The sequence below is a fragment of the Talpa europaea genome (genome assembly GCF_964194135.1).
Source record: "Talpa europaea genome assembly, chromosome: 6".
In the NCBI taxonomy this organism is placed as follows: Eukaryota; Metazoa; Chordata; class Mammalia; order Eulipotyphla; family Talpidae; genus Talpa; species Talpa europaea.
In genome coordinates this window covers 77,326,455-77,351,807 of record NC_140072.1, presented here as the reverse complement: position 1 = coordinate 77,351,807, position 25,353 = coordinate 77,326,455, and the positions used below count along the sequence as shown (strand labels likewise).

Genomic DNA, 25,353 nt, shown 5'->3' with positions numbered 1-25,353 from the left:
TTTGACAACATCTATTCATATGTCTCTTTTTAGAACATTCTGTCAGGCAACTTTTAGAAGCACATAATTAATAGTATTAGGAGGTCATTTTTAGCTTATGTTTACTATGAAGTCGTTGAGATGGTTCCTTAAAAAGTGAGAGACTTTGAGAGAGAATTTCTTTCTGGTGGGGGAAACATTTTATAGACATGTATAAGAATTCACTCCTTCCTAGGTCAGTATTTGCAGCACATAGAAGCAAACTCAAATGTATCAATTTCTTATATATCCTCAATGGTCAATTCTGTATTTGAAAATTAAGGCCTTTGTTTTCACTGGATATATACCAGTAATTATTTTCTGGTCATCTAAATGCCTTTGCATGTAGCTTGCAAATGGCAAAGCAACTATTTTTTAATAATGATATACCAACTTGGCTAGTCTACAATTACCATTTAATTCAATCAAACATTAATCTATGAAGGGATTTTGTAAATATAATTAAAGTCCCTAATCAACTGGATTCAGTAAGGAAGGTTATATTGGATAATGTGGTGGGCCTATCTTAATCAGCTAGAAGGCCTACAAAGCAAGAGTAAAGCTTCCTGAGAGAAGAAATTCAGCTGCTGAGAACAGCTTTAGTCTATGTCCATGGAATTTCATATTTCCTCTCCTGAAGACCTGTTCTGTGGATTTTGGATTTGTTTAGCCAGACCCCACAATCACGTGATTTAATTTCCTATAATAAAAATCTCTAAATGTATGTATCTCCTAATAGTCCCACTTCTCTGACTAAATTCTTAACCAATAAAACTGCTTTTCTCAATGAAAGCATTACCAATAACACGCAAAATTTCTGTGGATTAAACAGTCCTTCTTATTAATGGGTACAAGACTATTTAGACTAGAATCATTTTATGTGTAGCTCACCATAGGTCTCAGACTTGAAAACTGATATTTAAATAGTACTAATTTTGTAACATTAAAAATCAAAAGTTGGGGCCTCCCCTGGTGGTGCAGCAGTTGCGAGCTGGGCTGCGAAGCTGCCTGCAGCCTCTGCAGTGCCGTTGGATCCCCGGCCACGGCGAGGGTCCCACATGGTGCGCAGACCTCTCCTGCCACCCGCTGCTCCCCTCAGCAATGTACTTCAGTCCTTCTGCCTGTTCTGTTCCCTGCTCTGGCTCTGGTGAATTCTCTCTCACCCTCCCGCGCTTCCTACTGTACCCAGTGCTTGAATAAATAAATCTTTAAAAAAAAAAAAAAAAAAGATGCCTTTAAAAAAAAAAAGAATCATCTTCAATTTCCTAGTAATATGCTTTCTTATCAAATGTTTCATATGCATATAACCTCTGAATTCTTTAACAGAAAAATATAATTAGAACAACCAGACATCAATTATCATGTTTCAAAACTTTACTTAAATAAGCAATTTGGTATTTACAAAGAGATTGATTACACTTCTTGATGCAAAAGCTCAATCTCTGCATGTAACTCAGGGAAATATCTGTGTGTACACAGTAACATATAAGTTAAAAGTTACTTTACCCAGCTACATTCAGAATGGATCTTATTATTTAATGCTTGCCTCTTGAGAGAAGCCCCAAAATCAGTGTCCACAAATCTATTTGTCAAACAGAGATTGGGTTTAGGAAATCTGGTTTCTGATCTTACCTGGCTCACAAACAAGTATAATAATGGGGAACTCACTTAACATTTTTGAGCCCATCTCCTTATTCAAGAGCAAAGGAATAAATGTCTACCAGAAGCCAAGCAGTTACTAGAAACTAATGATAGAATAACATGACAAAGAGAGTCGATGCCTTCAGAGTATTACAAGCTGAAAAAGGAGTTTGAACTAAATTACACTTAAATCCTCTGTTCCATATTTAGCATTCTATCATTTGAACGATTACATTCTCACTCTGCAGCCTGAGTTCAATACTACAATAAGTTCCAAATGACTCTAAAAAAGTTGTCAATTATTAAAGATTTCCCATGTGAACTTTGGTAAAATAGCTCTAAATCAGAAACAGATTTTACATATTTATTCAGAAGGTGATTCAACTATAGAAAGAGCATTCTTAACATTAAGAATTACAACATTTTGAAACCAACACTCTGCAATTCTGCTCATTACAATTTCCATAATTAGAGGAGATTCTCTTATCTGAAGTTTTTCATGCATTCAGGTATTTCGCGTGATGTCTGATGTGATCAGTAATAAAGGTGGCAATGAAGTAGTAACTATGATCATAGCCCTAGAAGACAAAAATAAAGAGATAATAAGACATTTATCTACCAGTCAGAAACACCAATATTAGGTATACTAACTAGATTTCCCATCACTTAATATGCCTGCGAACAGTTAAAATGAGGAAGGCTTAAAATAAAAATCACATTTATTGTATTTCAACATTTTCACTGTACATTAAAAGAGCAGTGAAAATATTAAGAAAAATTTACATATATATAGCTTAGTTCTAAATGTCATTAATGTGCAAAAAGAACACATTAATTAAATGTGTAAAGCAGATATGGGTTCCCATCAATGAGGATTAAAAGAACAGAATTTACAAATATGTACAGAAAGTTTGAACTCACAAAACAAACACACTAACAATCAATAGGATAATGAATTTAAAGTAAGCACACACAAACAATTTAAAGAACATCAAAATGCCCAAATGCGCTACCATTGGGAATTTAAACAGAGTCATTTTAAATCTCACTAAGAATTCCACTTCCCACACAGTAAATTATACAAATCTTTATTTCAGTAAAAAAGAACAACTCATTGCCAAAGCAATAAACCCAATTTGAGTAAAAGCCAGAAAACCCTTTTGAAAACTACAGTGAAACAAAGAGAAATGTAATGTGCTGAGCAGTTAAGCTGAAACAGAACTCAATCTATCCCTTCAATTAAAATCACTGATAAAGGTAAATGGAGAGGCAATCTCTCTTTGGGGATCCTCTAAGTAGAACATAAGATGTAGCTTTAAAAAGAAAAAGAAAATAATTAAGGTGGGAGAGTTTTATAAGGGCTTTAAATACCAGTAATTTGAGGGATTGCCCTCCTCCCCAAAATACAATGAAAATACAAGGTGGAATAAATAAATGATAAAAAGTTTCACCTAGTATCTGATGAGAGAAAACAGAATTTTTCTAATTACTTAAGAAAGAAAAACACATCTAATAAAAGTATCACCTGGGTTTCAGGGAACAAGGTAAATCCTTAAAGTTTTAATGAATTAGTAAATGTTCTCAATCTCTGCGCTTTGTATCTTGGGAACAGCAGTTAATAAAAAGTTCTAGTTTAAAGCTGTCAAAGTAACTTTTAAGGAATCTGTCTTCTATTTTCTGTGGCCAAACCATAGAAGTGAATCTGATACAAATCTTGTCAAAATTAAGGCTAGCCTTTGTAATTATTTTATTTCACACCTCTCATTGACTATACAAGTCACCGTTTATTAGTTAAATTTATAGCTGAAGAATTGTCTTACAAAAAAAAAAAATTGCTATGAAGAAACTACAAGAAAAGTCTTTCCACCCATTTAATTCTTAAGAGGTTAAACAGACCCATGATTTCCAGGCCACAAAACCTGTGAAATATAGTACTAAGTAGTACCTCCCATTTTTTCACACACACAAAAAGGATGGATCTGATAGAAAGCAGGCACAAATGCAGAGAGAGATGACCTGGATGACAAAAACCCTAATGTGACTGGATATCCTGTACTTTTATGCTTGGTTTTGCATATCAAATGCCTTGCACAGTTTCAGGTACATATTAGGTAGCCACCATTATTATTGTTGTCACTATTAATATTATTTATTAGTTTATTAGAGAAGCTCCAAGGTAAACCAAAGAAACAATTTGAGCTTTCAGAGCTGTACTACAGATAATAGCGTATTTCATCTGAAATACAAACCATATGTTCCTAAATTCCATAATGATTTTTAACAGAAGATCCACTTTATAAGAAAATAGAAAATGCAAGCTAGTAGGGACCAAGAAGAATTTAAAATATCAACATAAAGGCTAGAGAACACATTTGAATTAATAGAATTTTGATAAACAAAAGATGTTTATATAATTAGAGCTAAATAAATTAAATTCTTTGAGTCAGTTTGGTATGTTAAGCAGCTTTGTTCAGTCATATTTATTAGTAACACACGAAAGGACATTACTTTGCCCCTCTACATCACAGCTTAAATGGAAAAATCCTCAGCAGCAAAACTCTGACATTTACAGAAAAACAAATGAATATATTCTTCCATTCTTCAGTCAATTCTGAAAAAAGCAGCAGTGCTCTTCAGTAGCTATGAGGAACATTTATTCTAACAGGCAGGGCTTTCCTACAGAGCCAACTAGAAAAGCTCAAGTATGAATTCCCAGTTACTAAGTCTTTTCAAAGAACAAAGAAGACAACTGTGGAAAGATAGTCATTTGTTCATTTTAATAAGCACTTCCTGAGAGTTTATGCTAGACAATTATGCTAAGCCTGGAGATACAGAGATGAGTGAGAGATAGCTGCATTTCTGTAATTTTCTTTTGGTTCTGAATCTTTTCTAAAAGATATAGTCACAGAAGTGAAAACAGGCTCTGAATCTTCAAAAAGAGCATAACTTGAGCAGAGAGTAAAACTTTACTCCAAGGACATGTTTTTTCTTAAAATTTCCTTAGTATTTGGTTACTCAATTTTTGGCCTCATTATGTAACTTCAGTAAGTGAAAATTAGACATACTAAGCCTTCTCCTCTTGAGACTAAGATTTTATTATATTAGTTATCAGAATTCTACCACTTAGTACTTCAATTCAGATCTGCTGAAGTCAAAACAGAAAAAGAAAAATTATATGAAATAGCAACCAAATAAATATCCCATGCACTACCATTTTCCTCTCAATCTTTTAGACAACTGACAGAGTACAGAATAGATTGTGAGCACATTAACATCACTAAAAAAGAGTCATATGAATGAAGCTGGGGAAAACATATACATGAACATGATTGTAATAATTTGTTCCAATTTAAATCATACATACACACACACACACACACACAAAACCTAACTTACTTCTTCAAAGCTTCAACTAACTTACCTTTTCACAGCTCCCATTTCAGGAGAAAATATTTATACTATACTTTAAAATAAAACAATAATGCAGATGATAAAACTCCCAGATCTGAGGTAATCAGAATGAACTAGATATACTGTACTTGTAGCCAAAGTGTAGTCAAAGTATACAACAGTTGACAAAACTCTCTGACCTGAGATAATCTGAGGTCAATGGAAGTTGGCTGGAAAATCTTTTTGAAAATCTAAGCTTGCCCATTCAGTTGCTCATTCAATTACAACAAATCTAAACACAACCTGCTTCAGACTGAGCAGTTCACATGACCTTGTTGGAAGGAAAGTAAATGGAAAATTTTGCCTAAGCTAAAGATTGTGATTCGTGATTTCAATTTATTTTCTCACATTTTTTGAAAAACTGAATACATTGTCTTGACTCATCATTAAGTACAGCCACCTATGTTTTTAGTTGCTTGGGATATGAACATTTTAGAAATAAGCTGATTTTTTTTTTTCCCTCCAAGAATTTCATCAGTCCTAATTATGTTATTTTTATAACAAACTCCCGAGAATTTTAATTTTGTTGAAAAGGAGAAACTTTGTTGTTGGTAGTAAAACAGAATTTCCTGGTTCAGTCTCTGGGGACACAGAAGGGAAATCAACATTGCAAGTATTAAGAAGTTAAAGTCATTTTGGGAAAAAACAGTTTGTTATGTAACTTATAACTAGGTAATTATAATTGAATGCATTACAGCATTTATAACCAAATTAGTGTTTTGATTTATCAGAGTTAGTTATTGATCTAAGACATGTAGCTCAAATTAATCTACAACAATTTCATTACTTAAGAATGGATACTAAGAGACAACAAGGTACTGGTTTTTAACATGTTTTCCCACATTGTACAGATACACATTGCTTACATGATCAAACTATCAATTAATTAAACATCAATTTTAAAAAATTGCTAAAATTTGCTATTAAGTTAGGCAGGTAGCTGGTTATGCACAATTTCTCCTTTTGCTAGTTTTATTTACATCCCTTTGTTTCTCAGAGCACCACTTCACCTTGCTTAGAAATGGGTAGACAGAGGACAGGAGGACAGCATGTATAGTCATTCACATGATCTTGTTTCTAGCCCTGTTTCTAACATAAACTTGTTGCGTGACTTTAGGTAAGTAGGTCAATTCTGATTTTGTCTTTTCAACAACAAAAAAATGGATGAGTCATAGTGAAAAGCCACAGTAAACTTCATACTTAATGGTGAAATGCCAAAACCTTAAGAGCAGAACAAGATAAAGAAGCCCACTTCTAGTTCTGTTATAAAATAGAGTTAAAAATAAACATTTACAGGGCCTCCCCGGTGGCGCAGCGGTTGAGCGCTGGGTAGCGAAGCTGCCCTGCCCACAGCCTCTGCAGCGCCGGTTCAATCCCCGGCTGCTCCCCAGCCACCGGAGGAGGGTCCCACATGGTGCGCAGACCTCTCCTGCCACCTGCTGCTCCCCTCAGCAGTGTACTTCGGTCCTTCTGCCTGCTCTGCTCCCCGCTCTGGCTCTGGTGAATTCTCTTACCCTCCCATGCTTCTGACTGTACCCAGTGCTTGTATAAAAATTTAAAAATAAATAAATAAAACACAAATGTTTAAATAAATAAATAAATAAAATAAACATTTACAAATACCAGCAGATGATTTTTTGACAAGTGTGAAATGACAGTCTTCAACAAAGGGTGCTAAGAAAACTTTATCTGTGTGTAAAGAAAATAATTTGGATCTTTATCAAACAGAACAAAAGCTCAATGACATTGGACTTGGCAATTTATTTAGAATAAACTTAGATTTCCTAGTACTTGCCTCTTGTAATCTAAAAACAACAGGGATTTTCTTTTCTGTACAGGCAGCTATGAAGTTGTCAGGTAGTAACTGTCCATCTGAAAGAAACTGGTCATCTTTTCCTTGATCAATTAGTATGTCTATCTGAGAACCCGGGTAGGACTTCACAAGATGAGTAGCATCATAAGCCTACAGAAAGAAGAAATATTGAAAAATAAATTTAAAGGTATACAGAAAGATATTCTTCAGAAATACTATACTATAACCAAATAGAAATTTAAAATTATTTAAGCTAGAAGGCTGATTAACTCAAAAATATGCTTTTTAAGTTGGATTAAAATCTGACTTGCCTGGTTTTTATTTGTAAGGTCTTCAGAATTCAATTTCCCAATTACAGCCTATTCCTTACTTTAAAGCAGTTTTCGAACAGTGACAAGAATCCTGTATCTCAAGCATCCTTCTTAGCCTTTTTCCTTCTAAACCTTTCAGATTTTAAACTAGTGGTTACCAGAGCGTAGGGGGAGGAGGGGAGTAAATCAGGTTTAAAGAGTTAAGGTAAAGGATAGACTTGGACTTTTAGTGGTGAACTTAATGTAGTATGTACAGACACCGATTTATAATAATCCATGCCTGGAACTTAGAAAATGCTGTAATCCAATGCTACATCTATGAACAAATTATTAAATAAATAATCTTTAAGGTTCCAAAAAAGATAAAATCCTCTCTTTGAAAACCCTTCCAAAAATGATTTCTTCTAATGTCTCTATTTCCAAATACTCTCTATTTCAATGAAATTTTTTTTTCTGGCCTTGTGTTTTGTCAGACACTAATACATTCAGCCCTCTCTTTGGTTGTCTATTGAATAGCATCAGTTGTCTCCTCTATCCACATACTTTAAGAAGACTTGATTTGACTAAATCTGAATCACATAATAACTAATTCTTATCATGTGAGGAGTTGCTACTAGTTACAATTTTATATATTACCATTCACCATTAAATATTATTGATTATTCATTTATATATTCACTAATCAAAAATTTCATGCACCAATCAAGACAAACAGAAACCAAAATATTGCCCTTCCTAAGCATCACGTTTTTTAATTTTCTTGCCTTTAAAGAGAGGGAAAGGGGACTTATAAAGTTCAGCTAGTTCTAAGTTCCATGATTTCATAACTAGCTTGCTTTATAGATTACCTGTTACCCAAATTTTCTATTAGGCCCACAGTCCCTGTGGATGGGAAAAGGTCATCATCTTCATGACATAAGATCTCAAAACTCAGCACAGAATCTGCATTAGGTGAGGACTCAACACACCAATGTACATACATTGTCAGTTCTCAGAGTATTTAATACTAATTATTTCCTGCACTCTTCTAATACAATAAATATGTAAGTTTAAACAAATAAAACCCTAATCCATTGACTAAAAGATTAACTCTCTGTTAGAATTTCGGTGATCAATCTTAAATAAAATATGGATACATGTGTGAATAACTTTGAACACACAACTCAAAGACCACAAAAACTTTCTTTTTCTATACAACTATTTTCTACTTGTTAATATGCATGAGATGATGAGTTCATTTGCAAAATATTCAAATTATTGGTGGCGTTTGCAAATGGCCTATTTTTGCACAAAAGTAAAATAAGTCTCAGGAGTCTGACATTTTAAATGTCATTTTGAAGAATCTGTTCCTATGATTGAAAAAGTAAACTTGAGTATTTATATAAATGTACATTGATAGTATCTATTTCTGAAGATTTTTAAATCAGCAATTTAAAATCCAAATCTTAAAGATGATGAATTCTAAAACAGGTCATAAAATAATTAAAAATCCATGTTTTTTGGCTCTTACAATACAATTTAGTATATATTATAGTTAATAGGTAAGTCAAAATTAAGTAATAATAAGTAGCATCTTCTGGTAATGTTTTCAGAAGTAATGTTAATTTAGAAATAAACATTAACCATTATTAGCAGGGGAAAAAAGATCTCAAGATATCTGACATAATTTTTAATACAATTAGTATGTTGTGGGGATTTTTTGTTGTATTTTTAGCTCAGTATCCTTAATTTGGAAGAACTAGAAATATATAACTCTAGTGAACAGTTTTTTAATAAACAAAAAAAGTTTTCTGAAAACTTAGGAATGAGTATTTAGACAGTCATCCAGTACCTACCTTCCATTTACTTTCATCTGTTCCCAAATATCCACCAAAGGCTTTCTTGCCCCAGGGACAGAGCACTGGGTTACAAATTGGAGCAAATGCTGACACAGACTTCAGAAACAAAGGACATTTTAAAACATGTTATATTTTGCCTAATCAAATATAAACAGATCTTTGCAACTTGTTTAAAAAGTCAGTTTACAACTACATTATAAACTCTGATTTATAATTTCACTTTTATACCTAGCTTTTTAAAGACATAAATTTCAACTAAATTTGTTTTTCTCCCTTATACACAATACATTGATTGCTTTATGTACAACAAATGGAAAATAAACGCTATTTCAAAAACCCACTGCTAATGACATACATGAATTAAGGTTCAACTTTATACTAATGCTTTCTAAAAAAAAAAATATTTAGTGCCACAGCAAGAAACTGCCATGAAAAATATTTCCATTTCTCAGTGGCACACCTGACATGATTTACAAGTTCCTCCAATGGGACAGAAAAGGATTAAATAAATTCTGAGGTTTCTGATAGCTCTGTGATTTTAAAAACAGAAGCGATTCTTATATGATCATTGCTTCACCATGTTTTCCTTAACACTATGCTATGCTACTCTGCCCAGCATGATACTACATATGGTACTTATTCCACCTTGGTTCACTGAATTAAAAAAAAAAAAAAGTAAAGCTATAAAGTTTCAAATGAATAAGCAGGAAAGCTGAGAGTAGTGTTTGTCAATCAACCTGCTCTCTAATATTCATCAGATGCATTGAGAATAGAAAATCTTTAACTTATACAAGTCATGAATATCTTCAACCTCTGAAAATCAAAGTCAACTTTACAAAGATATTCCTCATAAAATGTATAAGTAAATAATACATACTGCATAATAATAACCAAGAATAACCTTTAGGAAAAAAAATACCCAGAAAACTAAGCTATAGTTTGAATAGAAATAATGAAAACAGAAGATATTTTTAATAGTAAGGAAGTCGAAGAAGAAACCACACTGTGTTAGAAATCCTATACTTCTGATTCTATAGCATATATTAAGTAGTCAAATTTAATACTCCTCTCCCGTATCTCCTTGAAATTCCCAACACTAGAAAAGTCTAGTCTCCTTAATAAAATAACAAAATCCTAATTCAGTCTTTGAAAGTTCCTAATATTATATTATCAGAGAGAAATATTGGTCACTAGAAGCTTGTTATCTTACTTTGTATTTTCCAGGATTCTTCAAAGCACAAATCAGAGCTCCATGGCCTCCCATGGAATGGCCAGAAATAGACATCCTTTGAGGATCCACTGGAAAATTGGTATTTATGAGTTGGGGAAGCTAGAAAGGATTTAATAGTGGAACAAAAGCTATGAAAGAAATGTTTACATTTACACTTTTTCGAAAACTATGTAAAACAATTACATAATACTTCCAAATCAGTCTTAAAATAGTTTAATTAGTAAAGATTTAAAAAAAATAAGTAGATAATGGTTATTAGTGTTATCACTGGAGAATATACAGTACATCCTCTTTAGCAAGCATCTTTGTAAACATGACACAGAAAGAACCTGTAAAATATTCTTTTGTCTTGGTAATTTCCTTTTTTGGAATCTATTCTAAGGGTCAAGTACCAAGTAAGGGAAAATTATATACAAAGATCACTGATGCATAATATTAACTATGGTGAATAAAAAGAAAACACATCTTATTTAGGAAAAAATATATTACAGCATATGACAGAATATTATGCAATTATTAAAATTATGTTACAAATAGAATAAAATTACCTCCTCTGTTACATAAGAGTACATTCTGTAGTTAGTTTTCCAAGGATTTTCAGTAGCATCCACATAAAACCCAGCACCAGTACCAAAGTCCCAGCTCTCATCTTCTCCTTTAATATTGCAGCCACCTATCAAGGAAAGTTTACATGGTTTCATCTACTCCACAGTAATGACCCATGTTTTATAACACACTTTAAAGTGAATCTGCAAGTTTATCTACATTAGAGGTGTTCATCAAGCACCATGGGCTCACTGTCTTCTGGGGCACATACTTCCTAGGCCACTTATGCCTGCATAGAGCCATGTGACCAGGTCTACTCAATGAGGTCAGTGAGGGAATGAACTTCCAGGCTATAGATTCACTGCCAAGGAAAAGCACAATGACTTTGTCAATGAAGTTCCCTTGTGTATATTCTAAATACATGCATCCTCATGCAGTTTTACCTGTCAAAGGTCTATATCCTTGTTTGTCTTTCAGAAATATGTCAAAAAAAAAAAAAAAAAAAAAAACCCTAGACTCTGACAACAGAATGGTGGTCTCCAGAGTTGGAAAAGGAGAGGGGGTAAGAGTGCAGGGGGATGGTTAGTTGGTGGTGGATGGTGACTGGATATTTGGTGATGGGCAAGTTAAGATATATACAGCCGCTGAGGGGAGAACCTATACAGTGTTGTAAACTGTTTCCTCAATAAAAACAAAAAGAAAAAAAGAAATGTGTTGAGATTCTTACCCTCATGCCCAACTCCTATTACTATCACCTCTTTAATTCTCTTTACCACTATGCTTGTAGAAGGTAAGGGAGAAAATGCTGTGTTCAATTCACTATATTGAACTGAAAATGTCTCCTTATAAGCTTTGGAATTATTCCAACATGTTTGCCCTACTTACCTATATCCCACTGGAATTTTCTTACATTCTTTTTTAATGTATTAGGTTTCCTTTTATATACTTGCATGTAGTTAAAAAGTCAACCACTAAGATTTTGAGTACCATTACAATAACATGCATAACAATTTGAGGGAAATGACTTCTTCAGAATATTCAGTCTACACATCTAGGACCATGGCATTTTTCTATTTATTTACATCTTCTTTTTTTGTTTGAGTACATTTTACAGTTTTAAAAATATAAATCTTCATTTTTTTAAAGTTTACTTTTAGGCATTTTATAATTTTATTTCAATATAAATAATATATTTATATATTAGTATATTTTGTATAATAAAACTTGCTTAGCTGTATGACTGATGATTAACAGAAATAAGAAAAGTATAATTATGTGTTAAGATAGTTTATAGACTAGAAAAAAAATTATCATGAATTGTATATTATTTCAGCACTAGTGCCCTTGTGATATATTAATCAAGTTGCTCAATTCTATTGTGAAATATTTTAATCTATAAAATGGGAGTATCAAAACTCTTCCCTTATCAGAGCATTGTCATGAGTAAAATTCTAAGTAAAGAAAAATTGCAGGATATTTTGTTGTCATGATGTCACTTGAAAAAGGAAGACAGTAAAAAATATGAAATGAATTGTGTAATGCATATACCACTTATAACTTAGATTTAGAGCTTTATATTTTTACAAAGTATCTGGAACAATAACACTTACGAGGGCTGGTATCTGGAGCAATGACGATAAGGCCATGTTCTGAGGCAGCTTGATGATAACCAGATTTTGATATGAAATTTTGTTCTGTGCAAGTTAAACCTGAAGATAAAAATATTATGGCACATTGTGAATGGTTTATAAGTCTTAATCTTTTTTATAATACAGGAAAATAAGATCACTTGATAGTATTTTAAAACATTTGTAAAAGAAATAATTCTAAGACAGACACAAGAGTTCCCTTTCTTGTAAAATTTATAACAGAACTAGCTAAGAATCTAATCTTAGAATTATCTTAGGTAAAATATTCCCACAGCTATCCTAAAATTAGTCACTGTTCAAGACCAGATGTGTTTAGAAATTCAGAATTTTTCAAACTGTAAAATGGAAATATGACACATAAACTAAATGTTTTAACAACTCTATAGATGTTATCAAACACAGTAATTAAATATTACAATTACTACATAAAACATATTTACATAGTTATATGTGATAATATGGCCATCATAATATAAAAATCTTAATATTTTTATATAAACAGGGCGTTCTCAGCAAGAAACTCAGCGTAATCATCTTTGCATAACTTTCTACCATTTTTCCTAGTGCTATGCTATTAACAGAGGAGATGTATTAATTCATGTAACAGAGGAGATGAATTAATTATAATGTAAAAATGGCCAAGAATGAAGTGGCAATAGATGTTTGAGTTAAATACCACCTAACCCAACAGTGTCTTTCCACTGGCCTATGCTAAATATTGAACTTTTTTACTTATTTTTTATTTATTTAAAAGATTTATTTATTTATTTATACAAGCACTGGGTACAGCAGAAGCCCGGGAGGGTGAGAGAATTCACCAGAGCGGGGAACAGAACAGGCAGACCAACAAAATACACTGCTGACGGGAGCAGAAGGCGCGGCAGGAGAGGTCTGGCGCCATGTGGGATCCTCGCCAGTGGCCAGGGAGCAAACCAGCGCTGTAGAGGCTGCAGGCAGCTTCGCAGCCCAGCACTCAAACACTGCGCCACTGGGGAGGCCCTAAATAATTGAACTTCTTTTGATAATTAGGAACATGACTCACCAGTAAGCACAAAGTATTATGAAGTCACTACAGAACACTTTTATCATTTTCATTTATCCTTTAATAGCCATCACAGAGTGTTTGACTAATAAAAGAGTTGTTAAATTACTATGGTATAAAATTACAAGTTTCATTAGATAAAGTGTATTGGGAGCTTACAGCTAAATAAATTCTATCAGAACAGAGACTCTTACTAGTCATAAGAGGAAAACGTCTTTCTTTGCGGTTCAGCAATTTTAAACATGTTTAAAGGCAGTAGGGCAAGAATGTGGAAAGCATGAGTTTGGGATTTCCACAGGATCTGCTTCTAAAGGCCACACAGTCACTTATTAACTAACCAAAATTAGATCAGTAACTAGAATATTCAAGTTTTTTCATTTGAAAAGTAGGGATAATACTGCCTATTCCATCCTCACAAAGTGGCTGTAAGCATTAAAAATAACACATGAAGAGCCTTGAATTATGTCTGTGACACAATGTATAATGTCTTACTTTTGGGAAATGTTAATCTGTTAAAAACCAAGAAAAAAATTAATTAATACAAGTTCCTCATTTAAGGTAGTAGGAGGAACTGAAGTATAGACTCAAAAGTAAAGATAATCCTGCTAGAAGGATTACTTTTAAGAGTATCAAGATGAATACCAATTAAAATCTACTTGATCAATGACAGTTTTTATGAGAACTGAATTCTTCTGGTAATAACTTTATTAAGATATAATTCAGATACCATATAATTCACCCATTTAATGTGTACAATTCAATGACTGCTAGAATATTTACAAATATGTCACCAATATTTAATTTCAGAACGTTTTCATCACCCCAGAAACACCAAGTCCATTAGCAGTCTCTCATTTTCTCCCAATTCCCTCCCATTTGCCCTAGGCAACTACTAGTCTATATTCTACTATCCTATTTTTTATGGAATTCTCTACTCTGGGCTTCTTATATAATGGAATTTAACATTATATGGTCTTGTGTAATTGGCTCTTACATTTAGCATAATGTTTTCAAGGTTCACCTATGTGGCAACATGTAAGAGGACTTCATTATTTTGGCTGTTGAATAAATATTTCATGTATGAATGTATCACATTTTATTTATCATTTTACCAGTAGATGGACTCCTGGTCGGTTTCTACTTCTTTTAATATAAATAAATGTATTACTATAAATATGTGTTTTTACTATAAATAATATATATTTATGAACATTTTATATATACAAGTTTTTGTGTGAATACATGTTTTCAATTCCTTGGATATAAAGCTTATGAGGGGCTATTTTGATAGTTACCTTGATATGGAAAAACTGCAAACAACTGCAATCTGAGCCATCTTTTTAAAATTTCAGTTTGGATGTTTTGATTTCAGTTAATTTACTGGTTTTAGAAATATAACAATTAATGTAACTTTTCTGTCACTGTTTCCCTTCAAGTTACCAGGAAATAAAACTTCTGAAACTCTACCTATCATTTCTTACATGCTCGAGTCAGATAATCTTACCTTACTTTTCTTTAGAAAATTAAGCTTAATTTCCAAGGTCTATCTGGTTGTTCTACATCTCACTTAAAAAAAAACTATAGAGTCATTTGTCTATTTTTTACATTCATAAATCTTAGGTGATACATCTTCACAAATTTCACTTTTGGTTAGGAATTTAGGGTCTTTTTTTTTTAAAAGATTTATTTATTTATGCATACAAGTGCTGGGGTACAAGTCAGAGGTGTGGGGGTGAAAGAATTCACAGAAACAGAGTGGGGAACAGAACAGGCAGACTGACTGAAGTACACTGTTGAGGGGAGCATTGGGTGAGTCAGGAGAGGTCTGCTGTACCATGTGGGTTGCTCCCTGGCCAGCCAAGGATCGAACTCTTGCTGCAGAGGCTGTGAATTGCTTCCTAGTGCGGTGCTTAACCCCTTGTGCCACCAGGGAGGCCTTTCAGGTCTTACTCTTACAGACCTATTTAATAATACTCTAGTATCTCTGATCTGGGTTATCATTCTCTTAATCAAAAGATAAGAAATTGGTAGCTCTCACCAGAAACAAAATGCAAAGAAAACAGGAGAAAAGGCTGAATAAAATTCTGAAACATGAGTCAGAAAACTGTTCAACCACATAGTGTTATATGATACTGAGTAATACATAACTGCTCTGTGTCACAGTTTTCGATTCTATATTACGTGATTTATAAGATCAATCACCTTTACCTACACAATACTGTGTTTTCTATAACATCTACACAAATTATCAAAATTGTATTGTGGTTGTTTTACCCAATGCTCTTCTAGTAAACTTGGGTTTCTTTATTTAATTACAGAAAGGCACTACTGAGTTAAAATTTACTTAATTTTTACCTTTTAAAGTGAAATATCTACCATTACTTTCGAAGACTAGAATTTGGAACTTATCCTTGATGAAACATATGTATGGGAAGATTTATTAAAGTTATAACAAGTAATTTTAAGGAAACAAAAATACGCCACAACACAATTTGATTTCTATGAATCTTCTTGTAATGTTAACTTCTAAAAACAAAGTGCCAATATCTAGTGAAAGACAAGTTGGCATGAGATTCAAAATGACAGCTGGTGAAACTTTACTAACAATCTATTTTATACTCTTTAAAATTAAAATGTTCTTTTATGATTTTTCAGATCGTTGCCAGAGAAGATCTATGGAATCCAGTGAAAATATTTTAGAGAACACTGTAAGACATTACTTGTCTATGGTTTCTAGAGAATTAGTATATCACTGTGTTCTGATTTTACCTAATACTGTTCTATTTCACTGGTAAAGACTCCAGAAATGCTTGGATAGGGACAAACAGATAAATAACTTCTCTGAGTCTTTCCATTTAGTTCATATCTGGATTGCTTGGCCTAACTGAAAAAAAAATGAAATAAATGAAATTCTGTAAATCTGAAATTATTCTCCACATAAAAAGACTACGACAGACTTTCAGCATACCAGTAAGTCAAGACAAAAGAGTAAGTTAAATCAGTTAAAAAGAAAAAGAAATTTCATTATAAAACTCAAATGCATAACACTTACCAGACAGCCAATATAGCACAGGGCATTTTCCAGTTTCTGCCTTTGGTGGCAAGTAGATCGCGAATTTCATTTTGCAATTTAGTTCACAACTGTTTTTGACAATGGCCAAAAAAAAAAAAAAAAAAAAAAAGAACAATCCACCTCATTAGTCAACACAGTATTTGTCCAGTATTTGATGTCCACAATAAGATATTGCAGCATTATTTAAGGACTCTATCTTGGTCTTTAAAGAATAGGAACAATTTAGCATGACAATGCATTAGCCAGTCTGAACCTTTGCTTTATATGACACATAGTCATTTTGGACAGACTACACTAAAAAAATAAATGTATTATCTTCAATGAGTACTAATACTAGTACAGAAAATTTGTTAGTTTCTAAAGAGATTCAAGAAGTTACAAATAAGCATTTACAAAAAAGAATGAATTCTAAAGACCTTAAATAACATGTATGCTCATGGTACTGAACTTTACTACATCCTTAATTTGGTCTTTGTCACTGATAACTTTATTACAGTAACTAAAATAAAAAGTAGACAAAATGTTAATAAAATCATATGTATTTTTTCCATGTAAATAATAATTCACGTGACAATGATCTTTCATAGGCTTATTTAAGCAATCAAATGTATTGAAGGAAACCTTTACTACTTCACAACAAACAGCTAGTTATTAAAGTCATGCACATACATATAATTTAAATACATTCACAAATAGCAAATACTTTTACAAATCTTGGTATGAAAAACCAATTTTCCCTCATTCCATAACCTTCTAACTTTGCCACATTCCAAGGATAATCACTAACTCTTTTAGCATATTTGTCCAGTATTTACCACCACACACATCTCTCACATGTCTTTTTGATACTTCTTGATTTTCCAGTTTTAGATATGACCAATTGACTTCCAATTAGGGTTTTGATTAACTTTCACCTCCTCCACCTTGCTCCACATACACTCCTATATTCTTGTTCCTCCATTCTATCAATATGTAATTTTAGTTGGTCTGTACTAAGAAGTTATAAATGCTATTCAGCAATAAATGCTGTAGACCATTAGGACTGCTTTCTTTAAAAAAAAAAAAAAAAGATTGATTTATTTATACAAGCACTGGGATACAGGCCAGAGGTACAGGAGGGTTAGAGAATTCACCAGAGACAGAGCAGGGAGCAGAACAGGCAGAAGGACCGAAATACACTGATGAGAGGAGCAGCAGGAGAGACAGGAGAGGTCTGCAGCACCATGTGGGAAACTCCCTGGCCAGCCGGGAATCAAACCAGCACTGCTCCACAGCGCTGCACTCAATCCACTGTACCACCAGGGAGGCCCCTGCTTTCCTTTTTTTCAATTTTCATTTTCCTTATGTAATTCTGGTTTTGTTACTTACTTTTTAAGTATAGACTCCTATAAAGGTCTTATTGATGCTAATGAAAAATCTTCTGTATGATCCCTTCCATTTTCTGCACATATTTATTTTACCATTTTTTTTAAAACATCTTTTCATATTGGTGATTGGAAGTTATAAAAAGCTCTGATATCTGTTTTTAGATCTTCAACTTTTGAGGGGGGAGTTCAGACATTTTACTTCATGATCTATTTTATCAGATGTATCTCCAAAGTAGGAATATTTGTTATCAATAAAATTTACCATGAGTATAATCCTGTTACAGGACAGCTATCTTAAGAACCTTTCTCAAGCAGTTGTGGAAGGATGTTCAAAGAAGCAGGATGATTAACAATTGCATAGAAGAGGGCCTCCCTGGTGGCGCAGCGGTTGAGCGCTAGGTTGTGAGGCTGCCTGCAGCCTCTGCAGCACTGGTTTGATCCCCGGCTGCCAGGCGAGGGCCCCACATGGCACGCAGACCTCTCCTGCCGCCTGCTGCTCCACTCAGCAGTGTTATTCAGTCTGCCTGCTCTGCTCCCGGCTCTGGCTCTGGTGAATTTTCTCACCCTCCCGTGCTTCTGACTGTACCCAGTGCTTGTATAAATAAATAATCTTTAAAAAAAAAAAAAATTGCATAGAAGAAATGGCATTATCACCTAATCTTCTGAAACTCTACCCTTATCATGTCATTAAGATGATCAATTATCAAAATAATATAATCTCATGCATAATTATTTGCTGTGGCTAGTCTGTATTTATTAGTAACATATTACTAAACTCTCCCACAGTATCATAATTTTCCTTTCAATAGTTAATTCTATCAATATCATCTTAAAAAATAATCTCTTCAGACGACTGCTGTCCAACAGAATTTTCTGTGATGATGGAAATGTTTTATAGCTACACTGTTGGATACAACAGCTTCTAGTCACATGTGGCCACTAAGCACTTAAAATATGGGTAGTACAACTAAATTTTTAATATTTAATTAATTTAACTTGAACAGCTACATGCGACTATTGGCTACTGTATCTCCAGACCTTTTGACTTGTTGCTTTCCCGACTGCTGTACAGCTGCTACCTTAGTATGTCCACACTTATCCTGGAAATTCCTTCACTTATGATCCTGTTTCCCGAATCACATGTCCTCAGCTATGTTGCTTTAGTCCCTCATTTTGATGAAGCATATCCTCCTGTTGCTTCCTGTAAAAGAGCTATATGGGAACACACTTTTGAGAGCTACCATATAAGAAAATTTCTTCATTCTACTTTTTGCCTTACCTGGTGACTTTCAGAAAAGTCTTCCTTCAAAATTTTGAAGTTAATTACAGTATTAACTTCTTGGTTCCTATTGCCGTTAAGCTGATCTATGTCTTTAGAAATTCTTTCTCGTTTCCCCTCTCTCTGAATATTAAGAATTTTCTTTTGGTTCCCAAAACTGTAATAATTCACAGTGCTATTGGTGTAGTTCTATTTTCATCCATTGACTCTGGACAACTTGTTCAACCTGGCAACTTAAACCCTCAGTTCTAGAAAGTCTTCTTTATTCTTTATTTTACACCATTATTTCTGATTTTTCAAAATTAATATTTAGTGTTAGACTTCTTGGACTGGGTCTCTAATTTTATTATTCTTTTCAATTTCCCATATTTTGTCTTACTCTACTTCCTGGAAAGTAGAACCTTTACCAACTAGTCTTTCTATTGAGTTGTGTCATTTCTACCACAAATTTTACAATTTTGAGCTCATTTTTTTGTTTTTGAATATTTCTAATAGCAACTCACTCTGATGTGAGGGACAATATCTTCTCTTATGGCTCTGACATTAACAATAGTACTTTCAGGGCCTCCCCGGGGGTGCAGGGGTTAAAGACAGCAATATAAAGCTATTGCCAGCCACTGCAGCAGCTGGTCAGGGAGCAACCACATGACGCAGCATACCTCTCCTGCCTCGCCCGCTGCTCCCCTCAGCAGTATATTTCAGTAGATCTGCCTGTTCTGCTTCCCACTCTCTCTGGTGAATCTTCTCACCCACCTCGAACCTCTGGCTTACACTCCAGTTCATGTATGCATAAATCAATAAATCTTTAAAAAAATAGTACTTCTGAAGTTTGTCTTCTATATTAACAATAGTACTTAAGAAGTTTCCTCCAAATTTCTTTTCCTTTTTTCCCTAAACCTTTGACTTTCAAATTAGAGCTTTAAAAAAATATCTAGTGATCTATAGCTGTCTACTCCTACTTAAAAGTGAAACAATAAAAGTCTGGTTGAAAGCACAGTGCCTTTAACCACCATGCCTGTGACTGTGACTTCACTAAAGAATGGGGTCTGGCAGGACCATTCTTCTGGAAAATCTCAATATCAATATCACTAGATCTCTTCTTTTGAGCTAGTCAGATTCTCCCAAGAAGACTATTCTTTGGGAATAAATCTAACTCACCAAATTCTGGAAGCTGAATGGAGAAAGGTTAGGGAATCTCTACATTCAGTACGTAAATTTTCACTGAATTCATCTGCAGTGTTATCCCATTCACCACCATCACCAACTGTGCCAGGTATTCCCCATAGCCCCATATAGGCTCTATTTATCTTCTCTACAGACTAAACAGCAATCATTTTGCTAAAGTTGGGAAGAATCAATGGCCTGGTTGCACAGAGAACTAGGAGTTGTGAGGTCTATCTAGTTCTTAAGTTTTTCAAGTGTACCTGGTGACTCACATGCTAAGGTTTTAAATAAATGATGTAATTTCTCATGTTGTTAGCTTTCTAGGTTCTGCTAAGAGAGGAACTACTTGTCCATCTGTATTGTATTCCTGCCTTCTAAAATATTGTTCTTAGCCCCTCTTCCTTACTTCTCATGCCTTTGTGAAAATGTGGGGGGGGAGGTGGTGGGGGTGGGGTGGTGGTGGGTGGGGGTGGTGGTGGTGTGTGTGTATTAGTCTCTTAACACCTGTTTGAGGAGGCAGCAGAGGTAAGTACATATGTTCAATGTGCCACACATCTTTATCAAGAAATCTAGGTGTCTTTTCTACATTAAAATATCTTGAAGGAAGATGTTCCCAGAATTTTTACTGGCAACACGGGCATTTTCAAAACTTTTATTTCACATAGTCAAATCCAATAAAGCCAATTAAGTCTGGTAAAATTATCAAACAGATAAACAGAGATAATAAAGAGGCTTAAAATGAAATGAAGTGCCATAATATACAGGTAAGGATATGTTTAAAAGTAGAAAAAATAAATCATAAACATGAGAAGTATTATAAATTCTATCTTCTTAGTAGTTACCTGTCATGTTCAAAAACTTTCTGCAATCCTCCAAAGCACTTGTTGCTAGAAATCTGTTTCAAAGCCATTCTTCTCCTATTAGTAAAGATTAAACTCATTAATTTCTAGAGAATTAGTTACTGATAAATTTGAAACAAAATTGTTTTCAAGTAAAGTATCCAAACACCTAACTTTTTTTTAACCTAGAAATTTTTTCACATTAATTTTCTTTGATAAATAATATTTAAAAACTGACTAACTTTAATAAAGACATTTACACTCATTATTCAATTAGAAAACTTTGACTTGGAATGTCATTATTAATTATTAACAAGCTTTTTTTTTGTTGTGGATTGCCCCAAATTCTTTTCAGAAGGAAGAACATTAAAAAGCCACTAAGTGATTATGTTTAGATAATTAAAATTTGTTAATAACTTACCTGTAAACTCAAAGAAATCAGGGAATAGGTACGACTGGCACGGTCAACTTTAAAATGGGAGGAAAATGATGTAACAGTAATGATTTTGATAATAACAGGTAACATTTATCACACCTTTACAGCATGATAGGTACTTTACCATATGCTAAACCATATCAATTTACATATCCTATGAACTTTTTCAGAGAAAATAATACACACTTTTAAAACAAACCAACAATTAAAACATAAGACTGCTATGAGAAAGTTAAAAGTAAAACTTGTCATTAGTAAATTTAAGTTTAGTAATTAATTTTTCTCCAACAATTTTTTAAATTTTCATACAAAAATAATTTTAAACTTAAATGTTAAAATATCACACATTAATTTTTAATACTAAAACCAGGAAAAGTTGGAAACTATCCTTATCATAGTGAGCAAAGAAGAACCAAATTGATTCTGATTTGTACCTCTCAAGAAAGGATCTCCTTCCCTTCCTTGTTATAAGTCAATAAACCCTACTAGCTAAATAAAAAATCCTCATGTAAGGAATATATTATTCCACTCTGATGGTCTTCTCATACTATCAGAAATCATACCACTCTGAAATCTTCTACGAGCGTATGTTGTTGAATTGCAGTATCAGTGTTACTCCTTTAAGTTATGTAAAAATAACCGTAAAGAGATAATTTTGGGATATATTTGCAGAATTATAAATAAGGTTAGTTTCAACTCTACCTTTAAGTAATATCCTCAATAAAGTTGTGATTGAACCAGAAATCTAGTATCAGAGACTTTACTCTCTGATATTATGTTCTCCTGCCTTCCCAAGGGATCCTTAAATACTTAAAAAAAAAAAAAAAGTGTAAATTTGATTATTTTATAGAATTAGGTTATTACAATTACATAGGGAAATGACCTTCTGTTCACAGGTTTATACTTTCAATCTATAATCATTCTTATACTGTCCAAAAGATGTTAACAATTATTGAATATTATCTTCAGTTATCCTTGCTCATAATCCTATCTAAAATAATGAACAGACACAGACACTGTATAATTTTAATAAACAGACCTACCAGATGTAGTAAAATTTATTCACTGAATTATTCTACAAGGAATTCTGTTTTCTTTTCTTTTTTTCAAGATTTTTTAAATTTATTTATACATACAAGACCAGGGTTCCAGCCAGGTGTGTGGGAGGGTGAGAGGATTCACCAGAGACAGAGTGGGGAACAGAACAGGCAGACCAACTGAAATACACTGCTGAGGGGAGCAGCAGGAGAGGTCTGCCACGCCATGTGGGTATCTACCCCCAACAGCGGGGATGGAACCAGCACTGCAGAGGCTGTGGGCTGGTTCACAGCGCTACCCTCAACCACCTGCGCCACCACCAGGGAGGCACGGAATCCTGTTTTCTTAAACCTACCAGAAACTACGCCTGCTTTCAAAAACATGTACGCTGAGTATATATATGGTAATTAAGAGGTACTAATAACTAATAATTAACTATTGAATTAATAATTTTTTGAACTTCTGACATACAACCATGTGAAAGTTAAAAAATAAGCTTATCCTTTATCTCTTCATCCATTTTAGTAAGCCACTACTAGTCTATTTCCTGCTCTTTGAATGTTCTTTCTCTAAAATCCAAAATCAAATATTTTCCATTTGGATAAAGAAAATAGTTAAAATACTGTTTTTAAAGTGGCAGAATGAATTAAGAAAATGAAAATCAAACCTTTTACAATTTTTCCCCTAGCCACACATTTTAGAAACTCCCTTCAATTACAAATTAGGAAAGAGTTAGGCGCAATTAAAAAAAAAAAAGACATAAGAATTAGAAGTGAAATACTATGATGTTATGTATCTATATAACAGATACAATGTTTTTCAATAAAAATTTTCCACATAAAAATAACATTTTAAACCAAGTTAACAGATATTTCATTCAACTTTTAAGATTAACACAATAAAATTTAAATTTACCTGTCCAAGTGCTACCTGCTTTTTTGTCTGCACCAAAGGGTAAATGATCCTGAAAAATAAAAAGACCAAATAGTTTATAAATGAAAAATACTTTTCATAACAAAGTTTATTTAGAAATGTACTACACATCCTCAACAGAGAAATTTTCTTGCTGTAGATGTTTGTCTATCCTGGATAACATGAAAAATGCAACTGAGAACAATACCATCACTTCATCTCTCCCTTAATCTTATACTATTTTGTCACAAGGCTTAGTGTTTGGTCAAAAACTTTTGCTGAAGTAACATTCCTAGGAATAAAGTTTTTTGCTGTTGTTGTTGAAGTGTAACTTGGAAGTATGAAATGTAGCCGGCTGCAGTCAAGAAAATAGGAATGGGAGATAGAAAAATAGAGGGAGATTAAAAGCCTGAATCTGCCTTGCTAAGAGTAGTTTAAGAGGAGGAAAGAGATAAGGAATGGAAGTACTACTGGTTTGACTGGTTTGACTGGCTAAAATGGAGGAACTGGTGAGGAAATTGACTAGATTTATGATAAAGCTGAAGTGACTAATACACAGTAAAAAATAAATAAATGGAAACTTACAAAGTTGTCATTTGTTTTAGAAATGTTACACTTATATTCTAAAACAGATTTTATGGGAAAAATGTAATAACAGAGGACAGAATGACCAAAAAAAAATTTTCCTTCTCAAGAAAAACCCAAAACAAAACCAAAAAGCCAATAATTACAGAGCCAGTGAAGTTACAAAGTTATCCTAGGAAGTCAATGAATATCAATATTCTTCAGAGAAGAAAGATTCTCTCAGTGGGTCTTGTAAATCCCACGAAGATCAGTCCTGCATTAAAGCTAGGGCTTTAATCCATTTTAACTTACTGCTCAATGGATACCTATACATGTCACAGCTTCAGGTCTAACATGGCCTACGTGGGTTTTCTAGTTAGCATTTTTATTTAATTTCAATTTTGAGAGTTGTAAAAAAAAACACCTAACACAAAATATACTCTCTTAATCATTTTTAAGTGTAGTTCATAGTGTTAAGTACATTTTGTCAAGTTTAAAAACATGGTTAGCTTACATTAACTAAGGCACATGAGTCAGGGTTGCAGGCCAGGGCAGGGGCGCCTAGTGACCGACCTTGTCCAGAGACGTGTCCTCTAGTTCCAAATCCCTTCACTGGGCTTGGAAGAGTGATGAGAAATGCCTGACCACCTCTCCCTGGCCATAACAGTATAGAGAGCTAATCCTGCTCAACTGCTGAGCTAGCAGTTGAAAACCAGAAAGTCACTGAAATGGAAGACAATATATTCTTTCAGGCTTGATGCCAGTAAAGGGTTTTGTTGTTGTTATTGTTGTTTCTTTTTTTTAAAGATTTATTTATTTATGCATACAAGAACTGGGGTGTAGACCAGAGGTGGGTGTGGTGGTGAGAGGATTCACCAGAGTGAGGAGCAGTACAGCAGTACGGGCGGATCCACTGAAATACACTGCTGAGGGGATCAGAGGGGAGACAGGAGAGGTGTGTTGGGCCATGTAGGTTGCTCCTGGCCAAGGGAGGATAGGGGGAGTATGGAACTCATGCTGCAGTGGCTGGCGAAAGCTTGATAGCGCAGTCTTTAACCTCTGCGCCACCAGGGAGGCCCTAAGCCATGAAAGTTTTATAAAAACTAAACGATGAGTTGATTACTGACAAAAAGTTAAAAAAG

At 33.7% G+C, this 25,353-nt stretch overlaps 1 protein-coding gene across 1 annotated transcript; it reads right to left on the bottom strand.

Moving 5' to 3' along the window:
* Positions 1 to 2,156: 2,156 nt before the first annotated feature.
* Positions 2,157 to 21,362, bottom strand: ESD (esterase D; the record flags this gene model as incomplete). The annotated part of the gene is made up of 8 exons (XM_084235953.1): positions 2,157 to 2,237; positions 6,905 to 7,072; positions 9,069 to 9,167; positions 10,282 to 10,401; positions 10,851 to 10,975; positions 12,459 to 12,557; positions 16,592 to 16,680; positions 21,265 to 21,362. 8 exons carry the CDS (start codon positions 21,360 to 21,362, stop codon positions 2,157 to 2,159), a joined length of 879 nt encoding a protein of 292 aa, XP_084092079.1.
* Positions 21,363 to 25,353: the final 3,991 nt, after the last annotated feature.